This window comes from Sorex fumeus, unplaced genomic scaffold (assembly GCF_029834395.1).
Source record: "Sorex fumeus unplaced genomic scaffold, SorFum_2.1 ptg000015l, whole genome shotgun sequence".
Classification (NCBI taxonomy): Eukaryota; Metazoa; Chordata; class Mammalia; order Eulipotyphla; family Soricidae; genus Sorex; species Sorex fumeus.
In genome coordinates, this window is record NW_026606072.1 from 24008023 (window position 1) to 24031794 (window position 23772).

Sequence of the window (23772 nt, forward strand, 5' to 3'; positions counted from 1 at the left end):
GGGACGCCGCGACTGTCGCCGCACGGGCAGATAAACACCTCGCCGGGGCTCCCGAGTTCAATGTCACGCGGGGCCCGAGCGGAGCGCGAGCGGCGCGCGCGCGTGGCCCGGGCGGGCGGCCAGCAGAGGGCGGCCGCGGGTGGCGCTGGCGCGAGGGCTGAGCTCGGCGTCGCGGGGCTCGGCAGCCTCAGCCTCCGCTGAGGGCGGCAGCGGCGGCAGCGGCAGCGGCGCCAGCAGCAGCGGCCGCGGCGGCGGCGGGAGCGAGGCGCGCAGCGAGGAGCGCGGGCGCGGGCGCGGGCGCGGAGCAGCCGCCGCCGCCGCCGCCGCCGCCGCGACGGGCAGCCGGGCTCGCGGGCCGCCGCTCGGGCCCCGTCCGCCGCCCGCTCCGCGTCGTGCCCACCCCGGCGCCGGGCGGCCGGCCGCGTCCCGCGGGCATGGAGGGAGGCGGCAAGCCCAACTCCTCGTCCAACAGCCGGGACGAGGGCCACAGCGTCTTCCCCGCCAAGGCGCCCGCGACGGGCGCGGGGCCGGCGGCGGCCGACAAGCGCCTGGGCACCCCGCCGGGGGGCGGCGGGGCGGGCGCGAAGGACCACGGCAACTCCGTGTGCTTCAAGGTGGACGGCGGCGGCGGCGGCGGCGAGGAGCCGGCGGGGGGCTTCGAGGACGCCGAGGGGCCCCGGCGGCAGTACGGCTTCATGCAGAGGCAGTTCACCTCCATGCTACAGCCCGGGGTCAACAAATTCTCCCTCCGCATGTTCGGCAGCCAGAAGGCGGTGGAGAAGGAGCAGGAAAGGGTTAAAACTGCAGGCTTCTGGATCATCCACCCGTACAGCGATTTCAGGTAGGGGCTCCCGGCGCCGCCCGGCCGCGCCCTCCAACACGGGCCGGGGACTCGCGGGGCCGCGCGGGGCCGAGCGGGCGCCGCTCCGCAACTGGTTTCCTCCGGGAGCGGGTGGGGGTGCGGGTGGCGGGGGAGACCCCGAGTCTTCTGTGGCCCGGGAACCCCGGGGAACCCGGCGTCCACCCGGGCTCGTGCACTTTGGGGGCAGATGCAGGTAAAAGGGGCCACGGTTGACCCCCCTCCCCGAGAGGGGAGCATCCTAAGTTGCATCAGGGAAACTTTTTCTTGGGAGATGGAAGTGTTCAGCCAGCGGATGGAAAGTGGTTTTGTTTTTTCCAACCCTTCTTTCTATTTATTTTTGAGGGGGAAGGGGTGGGGGTGATGACCCTCCTGTGCTCACTCTCTCTGTTCTGCACCCCGGGAAAGGGGTCCTTCCCCCAGAGGAAGACGCTCCCGGCGTGCAGGAGAAGAGGGGCGACTGGGAGATGGTGACTCACAGGTCGTCGCTGTCACAGCGGCTCGTGCACCCTTAGGGAGTGCGGAGCTGTTTTTCCATCCGCTTCGTGACACGGGCCGCCCGGGGGTGGCCGGGGGTGGGCCACGGGCGGGAGAAGGACCGTTTGCGCTCGCCCCGTCTCCGACCCGGGATTTCAGTGCCCCGGGCTCTGCTCAGGATCCGGCTGGAGCGTGGCCGGCTGGAAGCCCCGAGTTCCTGAAACCGACGCGGGGGGCGTTTCCCGACCCTCCTTCCAGAAACCCCGAGACACCCTTTCTTGACCTTGACCGCAAGTCCACAAGGCACAAATCTGTGTCTTATTTCCCAAGCCCCGGAATAAGGGCAAGGGAGCGGTCAGCTGTCAAGGGACACCGTTTCGGAGAATTAGAAGAAAGACATCGGCTAATCTTCTTATTTGTCACCCACGTATTCTTTCGGTTCTCAGCATGTTTAGCAACTGTCAAATGAAGGTCGTCAAGTGGATCCTCTTACTAGCGTGCGCACATGCTGCACCCTCACCCTCCCACCCCCCATTTAGAGTAGCTGGAGTAAGATTGGGCTTCCCATCTGCAACAGAACTAGTATCTCAGGGGGCATTGGTTTATTTGTCAACCTGAACTTGTTCGAAAAAGGAAGGAGAGTGTAAGGAGACGTGTGCACATCGAGCAGTGCACACAAAACAGCACGCAAACACAGCGATGAGAAACAGCGTCACTCTTTGTGTTATGTTTCCAAAGAGAAATAGTAGCCTTCCTTCCACTCACTCCCAGGGTTCAGGGGAGCTGTCCACTGTTCTGAATGACTTTAGCTGTAACAATCTCATGCCCCAGTTACACAAAGCTGGTAGTAAGCGACACGACTTTAGGTGATATTTTGATACACACGCACACATATATACTGACCTTTGATAGCTACCTATACCGATGTTTTGTGTCGGTATGTTGATATATACTATGCATGTGTATATATAGAGAACATATGAGTATATATAATCTTAGAAATGTTTAAGTGGATTTAAAGAAGTGTATATTCTAAGATTCTTAGATGCAAAACTACAGCTTTATAAGGAGGTCTTATAAAACCCTTATATTCCGTAGATCATTGGGAGTTTTCAATAGTGTTCATGTTATAGAGGGCCTGCAAAATAAACAATTTTTTTCAACTACAAAGAATGTATCGGAACGAACTTATAAATGGCCTTGTTCTAAAGTGTATAAAATTATCCAGTTTAGAAACTTAAAGGTTGAATTGAAGGTTGAAATAAGAGGTACTCTCTTTCCCACAATCCACAATATAAATGTCGCAACCCATATTACAGTATTTTCATGAAAAAGCTCTACGTGGAAACAGCCTTCTAATCTTAGTAACAAACATAAGCACAGTCTTTTCAGAAATACATGTGGTTTTAATAATCACATCAAATAAAATGCTGATCTTCGTTTAATTTCATACTCTACTGATTACATATGATGCTTTAGTTTCTTGAACAATGTTAAACAATTACTACTCAAACAATTACTCTTACAGTCTAGATAATATCTGAAAGAAATTTAAACTTAAAATATGCACTTGTATTCTAAGATGTCAAACTCTAGAAGCAATCCTCTAAATGCTTTCATGTGGAAAGCGCCTATGTCATTAGTTTATTAATGTTTTATATGATATCAGTACTAATACACGCTTTTCAGAATCTGTAACCAATCAAGAGAGTGTAAGCAAAACAAAATTTGGGCAGGTTTTTTTTTTAAGTGCTCTCTAGATGTAGGTAATCTCCAGCATGACAAATGTCACGGTTACGATGATGGATTTGTCTTCAGACCCTTTCCTTGAGAAGCCACTCAAGGTGGTGCTTTGCTGAGACTCCTACAGTGTCAGTCTATGTTCAGCAATATTTAAGTGACTGAGAAAATGGCAATGAGGAACAATAGCCTTAATGTGAGAGAGAGAGCTTTGGAGAATAAAGATCCCAGAAAATTCTACTTCCCCCCTTGGTACTTTCATAAGCTTTTGCCCAGCCAAGGAGGTTATTCAGTCTGTTCTCTGGCACCCACACACTGCTTTCTTGTGGTCTGAGCCTCTGCTCCAGGGCATGTCCTAACCTGAACACCGGGGCTAACGAGCTCCTCCTGGCCTTTCTCAGGAAGAGTTCTGAGGCAGGTTGCTTTCCACTTCCCCCCAGTGGCAGGCTCTGGTCCCACTGAGACTCTGAGAGAGCTAACTAGGTGCCAGTTTTTCCCGCTGGAGCCCAGAGCACTGTTGCTTTGTCTGGCGGGTAGTTTGCTCCTACCTCCGGTGTAAGTAGGGTAGAGGCACTGTATTTCCCCTCTTTCTCAGGAGAGATGAGGTTAGAAACCTTCAGAGAATAAAGAAGAGCCAAGTACTATTAATACTGTTAGAAATGCAGAGAATTTCCTGAAGAAACGTCTGTTCATAATCAGGGTACACAGGCATTCAAACTACAGAATAACAACGTTCAAAATATTACTCTATCTTTTTGTGGCAACTTCTCTGGCCCCAGTCTGACGGAAGTTTATGCGAGCAGTGCACACATACTTAGTTTGCTGATTTAATGTATTTTTTTTTATTTTAGATTGCTAAGATTGATTACTTATTTAGTAGCTCAAATTTTCTTTTCACTCATCTGATAAAAAATGTGGCACTTGGCCAAGCATTTGCATTCACAGTCTGTCAGTAGTTATGTTATAATCTAAGTGACTGAAAGAAAATTCTGAGTACTTTTGTGGATGGTGGTCATATTTGTCAACTAACTTACCTTTTGCTGTGTTAGGGGTTTGGATATTATTTCATTGGATCATGCTTACGTAAGGGATCTTTTAAAATTAATATACCTGCTTCAACATCTTGCGTCTGGTTAGGGAGACAGCTTTATATGTTGACTTAGTTTTTTCCACTGCTTTTCATCAATTAGTATAAGTAACTGTATCCTAAGTACATAAGGACTCTAGAGACAGGAGTCACTTCCTGAAGTCATTGCCTTGGCTGATCTTCCATCCCTGGCTTGTGTTGTGTTCCCCACTTCGCTGCTTACAGTAGTGGACTGATGTCATTGCTGAAGGTAGTCCCCACCCATATTACAGTCAGTCAGAGGGGCACCTTTTGTTTCCAAACCCTCTCTGGGGAAATGAATTCAGCCTTCTGGGCCTTATGGACTATTAGCTTACTGTTAGTTGTCTTTGAGTTGAATACACTCCGTATTCTCCAAGTAATGCTCCTTTTATTTGCTCTTTCTGTGAACACAGCCAAAATTAACCATAAGATTTTATTGTTTTCTATGGTAGGTGGAATCTTTTTATATCTTATAGATTCAATTAAGTTATTTTTAATCGCTCTACCAACTGTTAGGCCTAATTAAAGTGAAGTTTTTTGAGAGATTTGGAGGTATCAGTTTTCTAAATTACTTTTTCTTAGAAGACGTGAACTAAAAAACTAATTTTTATTAAATATTTAATAAACATTTTATAGATATTACAGAGGTTCTCTATTGATAAAATGTTACAAGATGTTTTCAGATTTTTTTCTGAGCCACAGTCCCTTTAAAACTTTTGTAGGATTGGTATAAATTGAGAATCATTGGACAGATGCATTTTTAATAATTCATATTTTTAATTATTTAGACTTAGATTTTGAAATTGCATGCTGAATAATAAAGTTTAAATACATTATAATGATATTTTGCTCATTATAACAGGTTTATTTAACAAAATCTGTTTAAACTATGTGCTTGTTAAAAACCTACAACAGAAAATATGAACAAATAAAAGTTTAAATAATAAAATTTTATACTAGTAGTTAGATAGCAATTGTAATTTTTTATTATTCCAGTCAATAGACTTTTGTCACAAAATGTGTAGAAGGTAAGCTGACTGCATCTGATGTAACTTTCATATATGCATTTGATCTTTTTTAGTCTTGTTCTTGTGTTTAACAGATAGTTCACCTCATTATTCACTTTACAGCTCTATTTTAGATGAGTTAGAATAGAATCTGTTGTTTTCTTGTAAGGACAGTACAAATTGTGGTAGACCATTGGCAGTGCATGGAAAGTATTGAACGATTTCATCATCTGTGACACATCATTATCGTTTTGTGTAAAGAAGAAATCAACTGGGTGGGAGAGAGTACAAGCCACGGGTAAGACAGTTGACTTGCTTACAGCCACCATGGCTTTGAAACCTGGTCCTACATATGGTCCCCAGAGTCCCTTCATGAGTGATCTGAGCACAGAGCCATGGGTAAGTCCTGAGCACTGCCAGGTGTGGCCATAAAATAGAACAAAAACATGAAATTAAAAAGCAAGAAGAAAAACAGCAAACTATTAATTCAGCTGACAGTACTTCAGAAGAGGTAAAACTGAGTTAGAAATGTATCTGCATGCCTAGAAAATGACTATTTCCCCCATACAATTTTTGATTTTAAAAATAATTCCTTTGCGAAGGTATCTGGATGTACACCTTAAGGTAAAATGGTGATGATTTCTAATACATCTTTGAATTTTTATGTTTGTGATAATTATAGCCATGTGTATTTGTGTATATGTTTTGCATGTGCAATAGAAACTAGGGGACATCTATGTATCATTACGTGCACAAAAAACATAAAAGTAATTATTATTATTTTTATTATTATTATTATTAATATGTTGGTTTTGGGAGCCACGCCTGGCTATACACAGGACTTATTCCTAGCTCTGCTTTCAGTGATTATTCAAGTAGGGGGTCCTTATCAGCTGCTGGAGATCGAACCTGAATTGACCATTTGCAAGAAAAATGCCCTACAGTCGTAGCTTAGTTTTAAATTTTTGAATTGAACATTTACCTGAAATATTTTGCCTAAGTTGGCTTCATGACTTTTCAAATTTGTAAGTACCTTTGATTATTTTTCAACTGTTTCATCTAATCATTGGCCACTAGTTTCCCATTCAACAATTATGTTTACAAATGGACTTGTTTTTATTTTATTTTATTATTTATTATGTATTCATTAATTTTGGTTTTTAGGCCAACCAACTTGGCTGTGTTTGGGGCTTACACCTGGCTTTGTGCTCAGGAATCACTGTTGGTGTTCATGGGATTTGAATCCAGGTGGAAAAAAAAGCAAATAAACCCATTATACTCTGTACTATCTCTTTGATGACTTGTTTTTATGTTTCAGGCACTATCTTTAATTCTAAAGGAGTAAGGCTATTTACACACACAGAGTTATCAACAATTTGTATATTTGTACCTTTAGATTTTTTTCCCAGGGCTGGAGCGATAGCACAGCGGGTAAGGCGTCTGCCTTGCACGCAGCCAACATGGCCGACCCGAGTTCGATTCCTCCGCCCCTCTTGGAGAGCCCGGCAAGCTACCAAGAGTATTCGATATGCCAGACACAGTAACAACAAAGTCTCCAATGGAGACATTACTGGGCCCGCTCGAGCAAATCGACGATCAACGGGAGGGCCCTTTACCTTTACCTTTCATTTATATAGAGCATTAGCGCAAATGTCTTTGTTCATTAATCTTTATTAAGTCTGGTAGAGTTTCCGGGCTTCCTAAATTGGGGGGATTGACTTAGGGAGGAGTTAGTAGCCTTGGGTGCATTTGGGAGAGCATGTTCTGTTTGTTCACATGCAAGAAGGTATATTTCCAGGGGCTTCGGAGTTTATTTTTCTGAAAAGAGGTAGGTAGGTCAAAGAAGTTTCCTCAACATCCAGTTTATAGAATGAAATTGTTCACTGAATATTTTATATTACGTGTAGGGGATTTTATTTATTTAATTTTATTTTGTGGTTCTTTTTGTGTGGAGAGGCCACCCTGATGGTTTATAGGGTTTACTCCTGTCCTGTCTCTATATTTAGAGATCACTAAATTTGGTTGTCATGTATCTGAAGTGATGCCTGTCAGGGATCGCACCTAGGTCAGCGGGTGTCTTTGTTGCTGGAAGTTTTTTGTATCTTATAAGGGGATTTTGCAATTTACTGCTACTACTACTATTTGAGAAATTAATTATAATTCTAAGAGTGATAAAAGATTAATAATATTGAGGTTCATGTGATAATAAGAACTGTCCTATTCATCATAGAAGAACAACTTATCTTAAAAAATAAAATTAGGGTGGAGAATGGGCACTGGTGAAGGTATGGGTATTTCATTGTATGACCGAGACTTAGACCCAAAAGCTTTGTAACTGCTCTCACAGTAATTCAATAAATAAAATTATAAAAAATGAAAAAAAATAAGGTGGAGTTCATGCACAATTCAATCAGCTAATCAGTGGCTGAATAAATAGCAGTATTCCTGCAAAAAAAATAAAATTAGTATCAGCAGTTTTCAGCACTAAAATATTTTTGGTTAAAGAAACAGATCAAATGATGCTATTTTTCCAGTATATCTGTAAATGTCTTTCATTCGTCTTCAAATATACTTGACAAACTTACATTGAGTTGCAAAATCTTACATGATTTCTGATAACCCAAACAAACTCATCGTGCACAAACCCTCACTGATTTTTAGTCATATAGGTCAATTTTTAGCTTCTATAAGTTAAGTGCCCTTCTGTCTCAGACTGTTGATGTGATATTTAAATCCTCTGTCTGAAATTCTAGATTAGCCTCTTGTCATTTTGCACCTTAGCTATTTTCTCTTTGTCATTGAGACTCAGTTAATCATTGTGATGACCACCAGTGATACTTCCTGCCTCGGTGATTTTCTATCTGGGCTTTTTTCTCTCTGAATTTATAACTTTTAAAGTCTATAGTCTTATGGAATTAAAATCTAATTACAATATAAAGTAAATTACCTCATCAATACTATTCAGTTTTATTTAAATTATTCATAATTCTTATAATGCCATAAATATACATAATCATTTTCTTCCTGCCAAGTTTTCTCAGATGCTTTATTATTAAATTGGTATTTTTTGATATGTAGTTCATTTACCAATAAATTGCTTACATTCAGTTTACGAGTGAGCTGGGAAGATAGCTCAATATCCTGGGGCACATGATTTGCAGGTGGAGGGCCCAGATCCTGGGGACTGCTTGAACCCCCAGACACCGTGGTTGGAATTGCTCTGGCACTGACACATACAGCAACTCAAAAAAACAGAGATATAAAGTTAAGTGCTATGACACTATTTTTTTCTATGTTCACAGTTTTGTAATGTTTGCCACATTCCATTCTAGAAAATTTCATTACTCCAAGAAGGCAAACATCTCTCTTTCTAGGTGTTCCTCCCTCACAGATGTAAGCAACCACTGGTCTATAGCTTTTGTCTCTCTCTTCAGATCTTTGGATAATTCATAGCAAGGGAAGCTTACATTATGCAGTCTTTTGTTATTGATTTCTTTTATTGAGTATAGTGTTTTTAAGTTTCATCTCTGTTGTAGCATCTATCTATTTTTTTTTTTGCTAAATTCTACAGTTATAGACTACAGTTATAGTCTACAGTTATAGACTTACAAAATTTTGTGCTTGGGTTTCAGTTATACAATGATCAAGTACCCATCCCTCCACCAGAGCCCATCCTCCACCTCCAGGGGTTCCAGCATCCCGCCCACACCCCATTTGCCCCATCCCACCCTGACACTGTGGCAGGGCATTCCCTTTTGTTCTCTCTCTCTCCTTTTGGGTGCTGTGGTTTGCAAGAGAGGCATTGAGTGGCAGTCATGTTTGGTCTATAGTCTACTTTCAGCATGCTTCTCCCACCCTGGGAGGATCCTCCCAACACCCTTTATTTGGTGTTCTCTTCTAAATCTGAGTATCCTTTTCCCCTAGCACGTGTGGCTGGCTTCCAAGTCATGGAGCAAAATTCCTGGTACTAATCTTGGCCACTCCTGGGTGTTGGTCTCCCATTTTGTTGCTTTATGCTCCCCAGATGAATGCAATATTTCTTTTTTTATTAATTCATTTTTTTTAATAGTGAGACATCATAAGGTACAGTTGCAGACTTACACATTTTTGTGCTTAGGTTTCAATTATACAATGATCAAACACCCGTCCCTCCACCAGTGCGCATTTCCCACCACCACGGATCCCAGTATCCCTCCCACCACCCAGCCCCCATCCCACCCTGCCTCTGTGGCAGGGCATTTCCCTCTCTCTCCTTTTGAGTGCTGTGGTTTGCAAAAGAGGCATTGAGTGGCAATCATGTTTGGTCGATAGTCTACTTTCAGCATGCTTCTCCCATCCTGGGAGGATCCTCCCAACACCCTTTATTTGGTGTTCCCTTCTCTTTCTGAGCTCCCTTTTCTCCTACCATGTGTGGTTGGCCTCCAGGTCATTGAGTAAAATTCCTGGTACTAATCTCTGCCATTCTTGGGTGTTAGTTTCCTATTTTGTTACTTTATGTTCCCCAGATGAATGCAATCTTTCTATGTCTATCCCTCTCTTTCTGAGTCATTTCGCTTAACATGATACTTTCCATGTAGTTCCACTTGTATGTAAATTTCATGACTTCGTCTTTTCTAACAGCTACATAGTACTCCATTGTGTAAATGTACCAAAGTTTCTTTAACGAGTCATCTGTTCTCGGGCTCTCAGGTTTTTTCCAGATTCTGGCTATTGTAAAGAGTGCTGCAATAAACAGACAATTGCAGATGTCACTTCGACTATAATTTTTTGCCTCTCTGGGATATATTCCCAGGAGTGATATTTCTGGGTCAAATGGGAGATCAACTTCTAATTTTTTGAGAATAGTCCATACTGTTTTCCAAAAGGGTTGGACCAGTCGGCATTCCCACCAGCAGTGAAGTAGGGTCCCTTTCTCGCCACATCTGTGCCTGCATCGGTTGCTTTTGTTCTTTTGGATGTGGGCCAGTCTCAGTGGTGTGAAATGATATCTCATTGTTGTTTTGATCTGCATCTCCCTGATGATTAGTGATGTAGAGCATTTTCTCGTGTGCCTTTTAGCCATTCGGATTTCTTCTTTGTGAAAGTTTCTGTTCATTTCCTTGCCCCATTTTTTGATGGGGTTGGGTGTTTACTTCTTGTGGAGTTCAACCAGTACCTTGTATATCCTTGATATCAACCCCTTGTCAGATATGTATTTGGCGAATATCCTTTCCCATTCTGTAGACTGTCTTTTGGTCACTGTATTTTGGTCACTGTTTCGTTTGAGGTGCAGAATCTTCTTAGTTTAAGATAGTCCCATTTGTCTATCTCTGTTTTCACTTGCTTGGCCAGTGTGAAGTCTTTGAAGACACCATTAGCTTGAATATCATGGAGGGTTTTGCCAACTTTGTCTTCAATGAACTTTATGGATTCCGATCTGATGTTGAGGTCATAAATCTGTTTTGATCTTACTTTTGTGCATGGAGTTAGGCAGAGATCTGAGCCCCTTTTTTGCATGTAGCCATCCAGTTTTGCCAGCACAATTTATTAAATAGCCTTTCCCTGCTCCTTTTCACTTTTCTTGCCCCCTTATTGAAGATTAGATGATCATATGCTTGGGAGAAGATATCAGTATATTGAACTCTGTTCCATTGGTCTGTAGGTCTGCCTTTGTTCCGGGACCATGCTGTTAGAACTGCTGTTATTACTGCTTTGTAATAGAGCTTGAAGTTGGGTAGGTTGATTCTTACCATTTTCTTTTTCCCAAGAATTGCTTTAGCTATTCGTGGCAACTTATTGTTCCATATAAATTTCAGGAGTGTTTGCTCCATTTCTTTGAAGAATGTCATGGGTATCCTTATAGGGATCACATTGAATTTGTACAGTGCTTTGGGAAGTATTGCCATTGTGACAATGTTAATACTCCCCATCCATGAGCAGGGGATATTTTTCCATTTCCTCGTGTTCTCTTTTAATTCCTGAAGTAGCGTTTTGTAGTTTTCTTTGTACAGGTCCTTTGCTTCCTTAGTTAAACTGATTCCCAGGTACTTGATTTTCTGGGCCCAATTGTGAATGGGATTGTTTTCTTCATGTCACTTTCTTCTCTTTCACTATTTGCGTATAGACAAGCCATAGAATATTGGGTATTGATTTATAGCCTGGCACTTTACTATAGAAGACTATTGTTTCTAGGAGTTTCTTGGTAAAGGTTTTAGGGTTCTCTAAGTATAGTATCATATCATCTGCGAATAGTGAGAGCTTGATTTCTTCCTTCCCTACCAGGATTCCCTTAATATCTTTTTCTTGCCTAATCGCTATTGCAAGTACTTCCAGTACTATATTGAACAGTAGTGGAGAGAGTGGGCATCCTTGTCTTATCTCTGATCTTAGGGGGAAGGCTCTCAGTTTTTCCCCATTGAGGATGGTACTTGCTGTAGGTTTGTGGTAGATGGCTTTAACTATATTAAGGAAAGTCCCCTCTATCCCCATTTTGGCGAGGATTTTCATCATAAATGGGTGTTGAATCTTGTTAAATGCTTTCTCTGCATCTATTGATATGATCATATGATTTTTATCTTTTCTTTTATTGATATGATGGATTATGTTGATTGATTTTCGAATGTTGAAACATCCTTGCATCCCCGGGATGAATCCCTCTTGGTCATGGTGTATGATCTTTTTGATGAGTTGTTGAATTCAATTTGCTAGTATTTTGTTGAGAATCCTCACATCCATGTTCATCGGGGATATTGGCCTGTAGTTTTCTTTTCTTGTGGTGTCTTTGTTTCCTTTTGTTATTAGAGAGATATGGGCTTCATAGAAACTGTTTGGGAGAGTTTCTAGTTTTTCAGTTTCCTGGAAAAACTTGAGAAGAACTGGCAATAGGTCCTCTTTAAATGTTTTGAAAAATTTGTTAGTGAATCCATCTGGGCCTGGGCTTTTGTTTTTGGGAAGACTTTTGATTACAGTTTCAATTTCCTTGATGTGAATAGGTCTATTCAGGTACTCTATATCTTCTTGATTCAGCTTTGGGAGATGATAGGAATCCAGGAATTTATCCATTTCTTCTAGGTTCTCTTGTTTCGTGGTATACAGACTTTCAAAGTAATCTCTGATGATCTGTTGAATTTCTTTGGTTTCTCTTGTGATATCCCCATTCTTATTTCTGATTCTATTTATTAGGGTTCTCTCTTTCTCTGTTTATTTCTATGTTGCTAGTGGTTTATCTATATTCTTTATTTTCTCGAAGAACCAGCTCTTGGTTTCATTGATCTTTTGGATTGTTTCTTTGTTTTCCATGTCGTTGATTTCTGCTCTAAGTTTTATGATCTCATTCCTTCTGCCCAATTTGGGCTCTTTCTGTTGATTCTTTTCTAAGATCTTGAGTTGTGAAGTCATGTTGTTTATGTGCATCCTTTCTTCTGTCCTGAGATATGCTTATAGAGCTATAAATTTTCCCCTTAAAATGGCTTTCGCTGCATCCCATAAGTTCTGGTAGCTCTTGTCTTCATTCTCATTTGTTTCCAAGTGTCTTTTGATTTTGTCCTTGACTTCCTTCCTGATCCACTCATTGTTAAGCATTGAGTTGTTGAATTTCCAGGTGTTTGATTTGGTTCTCCGTGTCTGTGTGTGATTCACTTCTATTCTCAGTGCATCATGGTGTGAAAAGATTGTTGATACTATTGATATCTTCCTGATTCTATTTAGGTATGTTTTGTGGCCTGGGACATGGTCTATTTTGGAAAATGTTCCATACGCACTGGAGAAGAATGTGTATTCTTTTTTTGAGGGGGCCCTGTATAAGCCCTTTCTGTTCTATTTCTTCTTTCAAAGCCAATGTTTCCTTGCTGAGTTTTGTTCTTGTTCATGTATCCAGAGGTATAAGGCGATGTTGAAATCTCCAGCTACTATTGTGTTGCTAGCAATGTCCTTCTTAAAATCTGTTAGCAGTTGTTTTAAATATTTAGTTGTTCCCTCCTTAGGTGCATATACATTTAAAAGTGTGATTTCTTCCTGTTGTACATATCCCTTGATGAAGAGAAAATAGCCTTCGCTGTCCCTTCTAATCTTTTTCAACGCGAAATTAATGCTGTCGGATACTAGTATGGCCACCCCACCTTTTTTGAGGGAGCTGTTTGCTTGAAAGATTGTTTTCCATCCTTTGACTTTGAGTCTGTGTTTGCTCTGGCTGTTGACATGAGTTTCTTGTAGGCAGCAGAATGTTGGGTTCTGTCTCTGAATCCATTTTGCCACTCTGTGTCTCTTAAGTGGTTAATTTAGACCGTTGACATTGAGGGAGATTATTGCTATGGGATTTTGTGTCATCTTTCTGTAAGGGTGTGTTGTGGTTGTATGGTTTGTCTTTTCTTATAGTAGCCCCTTTAGCCCTTGTTTTATGTTTGGTTTTGAGTCTATGAAGTTCCTGAGCTGCTGTTTGTCTAGAATATAGTGTACCGTTCCTTCGATTTTGAGTGAGAGTTTAGTTGGATAGAGTATTCTTGGTGAAGCATTCATTTCAGTGAGTTTTTTCATTATATCTCGCCACCGCCTTTGGGCTTTGAGGGTTTCCTCTGATAGATCTGCTGTGAATCTAAGGGATGCGCCTTTGTATGTGATTTCCTTCTTTGACTTTGCTGCTTGCAGTATTGTATCTCTATCGGCAGCATCAATCTTTCTATGATATGTCTTGGAGTGTTTTTGTTAGAGTCTCTTTTAGCTGGCACCCTTCGGGCTTCTTGAACCTGAATGGCTGCATTGTGGAGCTCTGGGAATTTTTCAGCAATGATTTGTTTAACCGTTTTTTTTTTTCCATTGGAATTGTTTCCCTGAGCTTCTGGTAGTCCTACGATTCTATTGTTGTTCCTCTTGGAATCATCTGCTAGGACTCTGATTCTCTGGAGAGCTATTTTGAGGTCCCTTGCCACTGTTTGTTGTTGCCTGTTGGCTTGGTGCAGCTGATCTTCCAGCTCACTGATTCTCTCTTCAGCTACTGTCATTCTATTGTTGAGAGAAGAGACTGAGTTTTTCATTTTATCTACAGAATCTTTTAATTGTGACATTTCTGCTCTCATTTCTTCATGTAATTTATTGATTTTTTCTGTCATATTACTGGATGTCTGTCTGACTGTTTCATTGAGCTGATTGAACATCTTCATGACTTCGTATCTGAATTCTATGTCAGAGAGGTCCCTTAGGTGAGCAGTATGGATAGAGTCTTCTGGATTCTTTTCGTTGTCCTCCCCTTGTGGTGGGGATTTGCGTTGTTTCTTCATATTGCTGTGTAGGTTGGGGACTAGATTCCTTGGGGAATAGGTTCCTTAGTATGGCTAAACTACCTGCGGCCACGTGAGCATTGGCCTGCTGAAAATAGGCCATGCCCAATTCTACAGAAGCCATCCCATTTGTGAAGAGGCCACGCCCCCCACGGAAACTTGTGTTTGGGAGGAGATCAGCACAGAGTGAGGAGTGAAGAGGGGAAGGCAGATGCTCAGAACTGCTTTTCTCCAATCGGCTGGGAGGACACCTGGGGTCTTGCAGGGAGAGATCCAAGTCTCGGGTTCAAGTACCGGCGGATGAACTGACCTGATTTGGGATGAGATCAGAGCAGCGCGAGGAGTCATAAGCATAACATTTTTTAATTAAAAAATGTTTTTTGGTCACATTCAGTGGTATTCAGAGAAGCTTGCTTTCTTCTTTGTGTTCAGATTTCATACCTAGCGGTACTTGAGGGATCATAGGTAGTGCCAGGGATCAAATTAGGATCACCTGCATGCAATGCATGTAACTTAACCCTGGTACAATCTCTCTCATGCTCATAAAAGACTTCTAACAAAAAAAAACAAACAATAAAATGAGTACTTTCTTCTCCCTTGAAACCACTTGAAACCATTCCAAAGTATTAAAAAGTAAGACAGACACATAGGCAAATAGAAGCAAAAGGAAATGTAAAGAATAAAAGAACTTACAAACATTCTGAAGGCTAGAAAGCTAATAGAGAAATTTTTCTTCTACAGTCACTCACCATTGTACCCTGAAAGAATCCAGGGCATAAGTTAATAGGTGTGTAAGTCAGGAGTTTAGAACAAATGACTGTTTTATATATCTGAACCACAGAAACAACAAACTGAAAACATAAATTACAAACAACAAAATCCTAACTTAAAAATGTGCCTATCAAGGAGGCAGACTAGGGGATGGTAGGGAAACTGGGGACATAGGAAGGGAAGTCGACACCGGTGATGTGGTTGATGTTAGAACATGGTTTGCTCATGTTCTACTCAACTATGTATAACTTCGTTAATCATGGTGTCTTAATAAAAAAAAATTAAAGGGATAGAAAAGGAAGTAGTTTTCAGGAAAGCTAGGCTTAAAGGATTTAAATAAGGATTAAGTAAGGGCCTCCTGAGTGAATGCAAAACTCTCAGTCCTAACTTAAGAATGCTTATAGCTAGGTCAAATCCCTAGACAGGAAATTGGAGAAAAATACTTCCAATGGGAGGTAGTTCAAGGTCTTCCAATAAAAAAAAATCTTTTTTATTGCCTAATTACCTGGCTGAAAGCCACATATATTTACATAGACTATAATTATATTTTGATATTCCATCATCTAATATAGCAAAATATTGTGAGACTTTTGATAAAAAAATTATTATTAAAGAGAAAGACTAAATCAAGAAGCAGAATAAGGTCCAGAGAAAAGGGAAGTCAATGAGATAAGCGCAAACTGCAATACTATTTTATTTTGGGGGCCGCACCGGCAGTGCTCAGGGCTTACTCCTGGCTTGACACTCCTGGTATCACTCTGGCTCAGGGAACCATATGGAGTGCTGGGATTGAGCCCAGCAAGGCAAGCAATTTACTGTTGCTCCTTCCCAAAATACATCACTAATTTAAATATAAATGGTGTCTTCAAGAAAATATTTTATCTAGGCAAAAACTAAAAAGCAGCAAACCAACACTCCCCCCCACCTCCACACCCCAAATACTATATGAAAAGAGTTGCCAGACAATCAAAACCTTGAATATGATGAATTGGTGCATAAACTATAGAAAACTTCTTAGAATAAGCATTGAAATAAAAAGGAAGGTCAAATTCTATATAAAGATTTCCAGATGAGAACAAATATGAAAATGGAATTTACAGAGAAATAAAAAAAATCTTCCCGATAAAAAGGAATATAATTTCTGTTCTGAAAAATCTGCAGAATACTTAGTGCTATGGAACAAAGACCCAAGTAGCCTCACAAATAAGATTTAGAACCGAATCAGAAAACAAAACATAACAAAAACACCTAAAACTAAAACTTCCCAACAAAGTTACATAGCAAGAAATGGGAAAAGCACTGTGTATTAAATGGCAGTATAATATAGCTTACAGAATCCTCAAGGCATTTCTTTAAGAAATTGATACACTGCCATGATATTAAAAGGAAATCATCATTTAGAGTTATAGAACTCTGATATTGATTAGAATCTTTGTTAGCAAGTTACTTGATGATAAGTTTCTCTTAACAAGGAGGAATCCTCCTAAGTTGTGCAGACATGGAAGATAATATATAGGATCTAACACAGAGAACTTGAAAGAAGTCTCAGGAGAATCTCAAACAGATAGACTTAAAGGAACCCAAACTAAACAGGGATAAGCAAGCAGAGATCACCAGAGAAGTGATTTTAAGGGCATTTGAAGAATAATGGGAGTAGGTACTCATTATCTGTAACTTTATTTTCATAGGTTATATTTAAAACAAGCAAATAAAAAATGACCTTCATTAATCTGGGAATTAAACAATGATATCTACAAAGGAAAACAAATCATAGGGCATATCCTTACTCAGAATAATATGTATTTGGAATTCATAATGTAAATATATAGCAAGGATTAATTTAGGTAAAGATTATAATTCAGCTAATCTGTAATGGAAAGAGAATGGTGAGTCTGAAGGTTTGATGATATAAATTAAATCTGTATCAGCCAAGAAACATAACTGGTTTATTGTTCATTAACAATATGGGAAGTTGATAAACTACTTAATTTTTCAAAATTTCCATTACAAGTCAAAAGAAATAATTAAGGAGTCTGAACTAAGAAAGTGGGTTTTTATAGTGAAAGTGTATTTCTTAAAGGCACGACATGGCTTATGTGCTTTTATATTAATGCAAATTTACTTAATAAGAAAAGATTGTGGATATGTTTAGACGTAATGGTTTTTTAAGTATACAGACTCTGGACCCATATGATTTTGATTAGAATTCTGGCCCTATCACCATAGTATTTGGAATCCAGTTTCCTCAGCTATAAAATGAGGGAAAAATATTTTTTATCTTATAGTTTGGAAAAATTTCATAATATATAGTGTCTATATATGAAGAGTTTAGAAATCATGCTTTGTGTGTCATCTATATGTGTTAAGCTATTATAACTATAAATGGAAGCAATTAAGAAATGTAATTTATTTGAGAAAAGAAAACACTTTCTATGCACATACATGGTGGTCTTTATGATTCTCCTTAAGTTGTTATGTCTAAACATGAGACCTGTAGCACTGTAGCACTGTCCTCCCATTGTTCATTGATTTGCTTGAGTGGGTACCAGTAACGACTCACAACAAATTGTTGTGTTTTTGGAATATTGAATAGGTCATGGGGAGCTTGCCAGACTTTGTCGTGCGGCCGAGATACTCTCAGTAGCTTGCAGGGCTCTCTGAGAGGGGTGGAGGAATCAAACCCAGGTTGGCTATGTTGGCCACATGCAAGGCAAACGCCCTACCTGCTGTGCTATCGCTCCAGCCTCATGTATGTAAATTACTGCTCAGTTTCCTTTCATCCTCTTAGAAGTCTGGGCCACAGATGACCCCAGTGTGCCTTTTTTCAATCATGTTTGTTTTTGGCTCCCAATTTAAAACTAACATTCCTCCATAGAAATTTGATAAATCCGTATATAGAAGATACAGGGAGACAGAGGTTTATTCAGACAAGCCATTTAAAAATTAGAATTATAGACAGAAAGTCTTGCCTTGGGAGTGAAGAGCATTCTCTCTAAAACAGGTGATTTAGATTTTTTTTTAAAAAAAGATTTATTCTTTGGTTACTAGGGGTCTAACAGAGATTTGTAATAGATGAGTGAATCTATGCAATAATGTCCAAAATGACATCTCAAAATGTATGTGAGATGAGGGACTGAAAACATTTATTTTCTTCTAGGTGATTTGTTATGCCTCAACCTACTGATTGAACCAATTGATGATAAAGAATTGTAAAGTTTTGTCTGATAACTGATTATTATTATAAACACAATAGAATATATCAGAAATCTTTCTATATTCTAAGAACTATTACGAGTAGAAAAACAGTAGAAATGTTACATAACCATCTCTCAAAAATCATTTTCGGCTGTCTCTGCTAAGAAACAACCCATATTCTCTTAAACACATATCTCTGTCTCTCTTGTAAACTTGCACTTAATATAGGAGAGCTTGTAATTATTCAAATTTATGTTTTAACTTTTTCAGACCATTTATTCAGATAGATACGTAGGAATGAAATTGGGAATAATGTGGTAGATTTATTTTATTTTTTAATATTTTGAGAACTGTCCAGTACTGTATTTCTTAAAGTCACGACTTATTTGAGTTTTAATCGACAATATTATCAGGGTTATTTTCTCTTCAAATAATGTGTTTCTTCTAGCATTTTTGATATAGGATATTCTCACAGGTGTGAGGGGACTTTTTAAACTTTAGGTTTTGGGCCACATTCCATTGTGCTCAGTGTTTACTCCTGACTCTGTTCTTAATGATCATTGCTGGACATGCGCAGGAATCATAAGCAGAAAAGTTTGAAGCTCTCCAAGACTATTCCATAATGTTTAAGAAAAATGGCTTATGTCCATAATATAAAAGGAAAAGGCAAAGCACAGATGCTGTATGGAAGCTATAGTAACTCATCCAGAATACCAGGCTTAGATCATTGATGAATGAGGTCACACCGAGCAAGAAAATTCTCAGTAGGGACCAAACAAATGCCTTCTATTGGCAGTAGATGCAATACAAGACTCATAGCTAGAGAGGAAAAGCCAAAACCCTCACTTCTGACTTAAGAACAAGTAAAAAACAACAAAAAAGAAAGGTTGGTTCTCTTGTTCAGAACTGATTGTAACTGTAAATTGAATCTAATTCTAAATTCTAATTACAAAAATAATAAGACCTTAAGTCTTATTAAATGCTAAGTCTCTGCCTATGCTCTGTAAATGCAAAAGCATAAACTGGTTGACAGCGCAGCTGTTTATTGCATTGGCTTACTGAGTATTTTAAGCCAACGGTTGAGACCTACTGCTCAGAAATGAAAGATTTATTTCAAAATTAATACTGATTATTGACAATGTACCTGGTTATTGACTAGAGCCTAAAGGAGATATTCAAGGAGACCCATGTTGTTTTCATGCTTACTGATATACGATGTCCTTTTTGTAATCCATTGATCAAGTAGGTATTTCAGTCTTCAAGTGTTTTTGTTGTTGTTCTATTCATTTATTTGTTTTGTTTTGGGGCTTACTACTTACTGACTCTGCACTCAGAAATCTCTTCTAGTGGAGGTTTGAGGGACCATATGAGGGATTGAATCTGGTTTGGTTGTGTGTGCCCTACCCATGGTACTATCTCTTAGGCTCCTTCAAGACTTTTAAAAATATGTTTCACATGGCTACAAATCACACTGCTAGTGATTTTCTTGTGGATCTTTCCAAGGAGGATAGTAAACATTCTGTAAAGAATTCACTATTCTGTATGCCAATAACAACATTTGCAATTCATGGGAGTAGGTAAAAATGTCAGTGTAAAATACGTTTTTCAGGATGATTCCTATGTTTATGGGTAATGTTGAGAGATTCAGGTGGAGGAAATCACTGCAAATATAATATACTAGCCTAGAAACTAGTTAGAAGTAGAGTGTAAAGATGTGATTGCATTATAGTTATTTTATGAAGAAACCTGATTAAGAAATAGGATGTTTCCTATGCATGAGTAAAGAAATTAATTTGTTTAGTTGGGTTCTATTTCTGGTTCTGGAGGTGGTATGAGTATTTTTATAATGAAAGCAGAAGATTTGAAGAAGGATATATATATATATATATATATATATATATATATTTTGTGCCATACCTGGTGGAGTTTAGGTGCAGCCCCTGGGCTCTCCACTTATAGAACACTCCTGGTTGGGCATGGGGCCCATATATGGAGCCAGCGATCAAACCCAGGTCAGTTGTGTGCAAGGCAAGCACCCTATCTGCTGTTTTCTCTTTTCAGCCTAATATGACATAAATTTAATTGATGAAACAACATCAGTATTTGTTTGAGAGAATTGACACTAATTTTGAAAGAAGTTCTAAGATGATAAAAGACTTCAAATAGCATCATTGCATGCTACTTGAGAAGTAAGTACTTTGTGAAAGGAAGAGTCGATCGATGGAGCAGATGTTACTGTTATCTTACTTAACAAAATTGTAGGTCCAGCTTTCAGCAACCACCACGATGACTTCGTAGCTATTAACACAGAATAAGACATTTAACTTCTTTGAAGTTAATCTGTAATATTAAAGAAAATGATATATTTCCTTAATATTTTTATAATAAATTGGAAGGTATCTTTTATATGTTTAGCAAAGATTAAATCTTGCTTTTACTTTTTATTATACTCAGTAATTTATATATAGGTAAAGAAATAATCATTGTTGATTTAAGAGAGGGGATTATGCACATGAATTCATTAATGCAGTAAATATTTACTGAGTGCTTAATATGCTTATAGAGACTATAAATGCTTTAAATATAAAATGGAAAAAGAATGAAGCCAAGTGATTGCCATTAGAGACTTGTAGTTTAGTAAAAGGGACAGTGTCATAAAGATTTAAGTTTAATAAAAGTAAAGATTATTAATAAGCTGAGGCTGGAGCCATAGTACAGCAGATCAGATGCTTGCCTCAGACAGAGTAGACCCAGGCTTGTTCCCCAGCATCCCATATGGTCTTCTGAGAACTGCCAGGAGTAATTCTTAAGTGCAGAGCCAGGAGTAACCCATGAGCATTGCTGGGTATGGCCCCCAAACAAAAATGAGCAAAAAGAAAGGGATAAAAAATATTAATGGAGAAGTTATAACAAAAAACTAACCCATTAGAGAATATCCTTATGCCTAACTACATATTATTTATCAGCTACACATTATAACCCTTTACTATTTTTCAGAATTTTTGTAGACCCATCACAAATATCAACACTCCTACACTTTTTTCTTTTCTTTGTTTCTATTAAAAAAGCTAGTTTTCAGTATTTAAATCTTTCTTAACTCATAGCCACACTGCTGAGATTCCAGAAACAAAGTATTTCCAGACTCTCTCTCTGTGTGTGTGTGTGTGTGTGTGTGTGTGTGTGTGTGTGTGTGAAAGCAGTGAGGTCTAGATCATGTCTGTAGTGTGTGCCTAAACGTGAAAAAATCTTTGAAAAAAAGCAAAGGAATTTACTTAATGGTTAAAATGTGAACTGAATCTATAACTCCATCCTCAATAAAGTGAAGCTGGTGTGAATTCCTTCTGTACCAACGAATCATGTTGGAAATAGAAAAAAGCTCTTAACCTACTTTCCAGTCTTCAGTTTTTTACTTTATCATGCTTGTTAATTGCCTGGATGTCCTTTAACCATCTATTTCCTTGATTCTTTCCCAGAGGCTTGGTTTAATTTTAAAAGTGCAGTGTATTCAGCCCTAATTATGTGAGAGCTCACTGCAGGCAAACAGCAAGAGATAGTATTGACCACTGTGTGTTTCTAAATCAGTGCCACAGATATCACAGGCACGTTAATGTAAACATTCAATGCCTCAGAAAGACAGCCATATAAGGTAATAGAGGTTCATGATTCTATTTTAAAATAGAATCTTATAGAAACAACATCACTGTGATTTAAAAAATATATATTTATATATGTAGTATTTTTACATTTGTTTCTCTTGTCATAATTGAACCAAGGTGAATGTCTACAGTCTCAAATTCGTTTCATAATAGACCTGAGGTGTTTGTTACGTCACCTGAGTTAGAATAAAGTTCGCCATATATGTACTGTGTGTGTTGTTTTCTTTAAAAAGCGTAGTTCTGTGTGAATATCTGTAGTAAATAAAGCTTTTAAGAATTTTCTGTCATTATTTTCATTATTTTAGTAAGAAATAGAATTATTTTCTTGTTTTTAAAAAATGTTTTAACTGGTCATCCACGGGAAAGGCAACACAGTCAATGGGTTGTTCTACAAAAGATGGTCAAAATTAAAAAGTACTTGCTAAATTATGTGTGTGTCACATTATTTTGTATTTATATCATTGTACTGAGCTTTTGAACAATACAATGGAAGATACTTTTTGTACCATATTATTTGGTAGATAACCAGATTGTGGATAAGTAAGTGACCAAATAATTTTTAAAGGGATCATTATGGATTTGAACCCAGGGATTTGGCTGAGAGCCTAGGATCTTAACCACTGTCCTTTGTCTCCAGAAGAGTTCAGTCATTTCCTAATCCAGTGACTTTTTCTTTTTTTTTCTGGCTTTATAAAAATGAAAGTGCTATTAGAATTTATATATTATCATTTCACTATAAGAATCTTACTTACTGGCCAAATTCCCTATATTTAAAAGTGGTGCCCCATTAGCCAAGTTTTGGCTTTAGTATTCCCAGAACTTCATTTAAAGTTAATTATTTTCATTGGATCTAATGGTAAAAATATAATTATTGGAAAATTTTATATCTAAAAACCTAATAAATACTTGATAGTAAGGAGGTGAGGCGGTAAGTGTACATGTTGAAAATAGAAGTATTCTTATCTAGGCAGGCAAATATGATGGATATAAAACTATAAATAGTTTTTTTATTTTTACTTAACTTTAATAGTCCATAAAAATGAGGACAAGTGAAAACAATCCTACTTTCTAAAAATACTTTTTGTTTCCTTTTATTATGTTTTTCTGGATTCTTTAAAATGAAGTCCTTGCATATCAAGATGAATAGACAAAAATAGCAATGAGCAGATATATTCAAATTGAAGGCATTGTGAAGTACAGAAATAGAGGCTGTAAATCTTTAGCCACAGAAATTATTGAAGACATACAAAGTTACTACACAAAAAAATCAATGTTTGCTATTAAGTTACAATCTAGCAATATATAACTGTTACTATTAGTTTATGAGTTGTAATTCATCATGCATTTCATAATAATGAAATACAGTTGCTTGAGAAAATTTAGAAGGAGTATTATTAGATAAAAAAGGGAGCAAGGAAAGGCATAGAATAATATATGAAGTTTTGTAAGGCACATGCTTAAAAATGCTCTCGAGAAATCAGAAATTGGAAAAATATTGCATGTTTTTATATTGGAAGACTTAACATTGTCAAAATTACCATCCTACCTTAAACTGTTATACAGATTCATGTAGTCCCCATCAAAATTTCAGTAATATTTTTCAAGGATTTAAAATGAGCTCTAATAATATTTGTATGGGATCATAAAGCTCCTCTAACAGTCAAAATCACTCTAAAAAAGATTAAGAGGAATTACATTTCCTTGAGCG

General features: G+C 38.8%; 1 protein-coding gene across 1 annotated transcript in view; it reads left to right on the forward strand.

Annotated features, from left to right (window-relative positions):
* The first annotated feature begins 366 nt into the window (after positions 1-366).
* HCN1 (hyperpolarization activated cyclic nucleotide gated potassium channel 1) overlaps positions 367-23772 on the forward strand; it is a 391355-nt gene continuing 367949 nt past the window's right edge. Inside the window, exon 1 of the mRNA XM_056112052.1 lies at positions 367-841. Within this exon, the coding sequence (XP_055968027.1) occupies positions 435-841 (407 nt within the window). The 5' untranslated portion in view covers positions 367-434. The remainder of the gene's footprint in view (positions 842-23772) is intronic.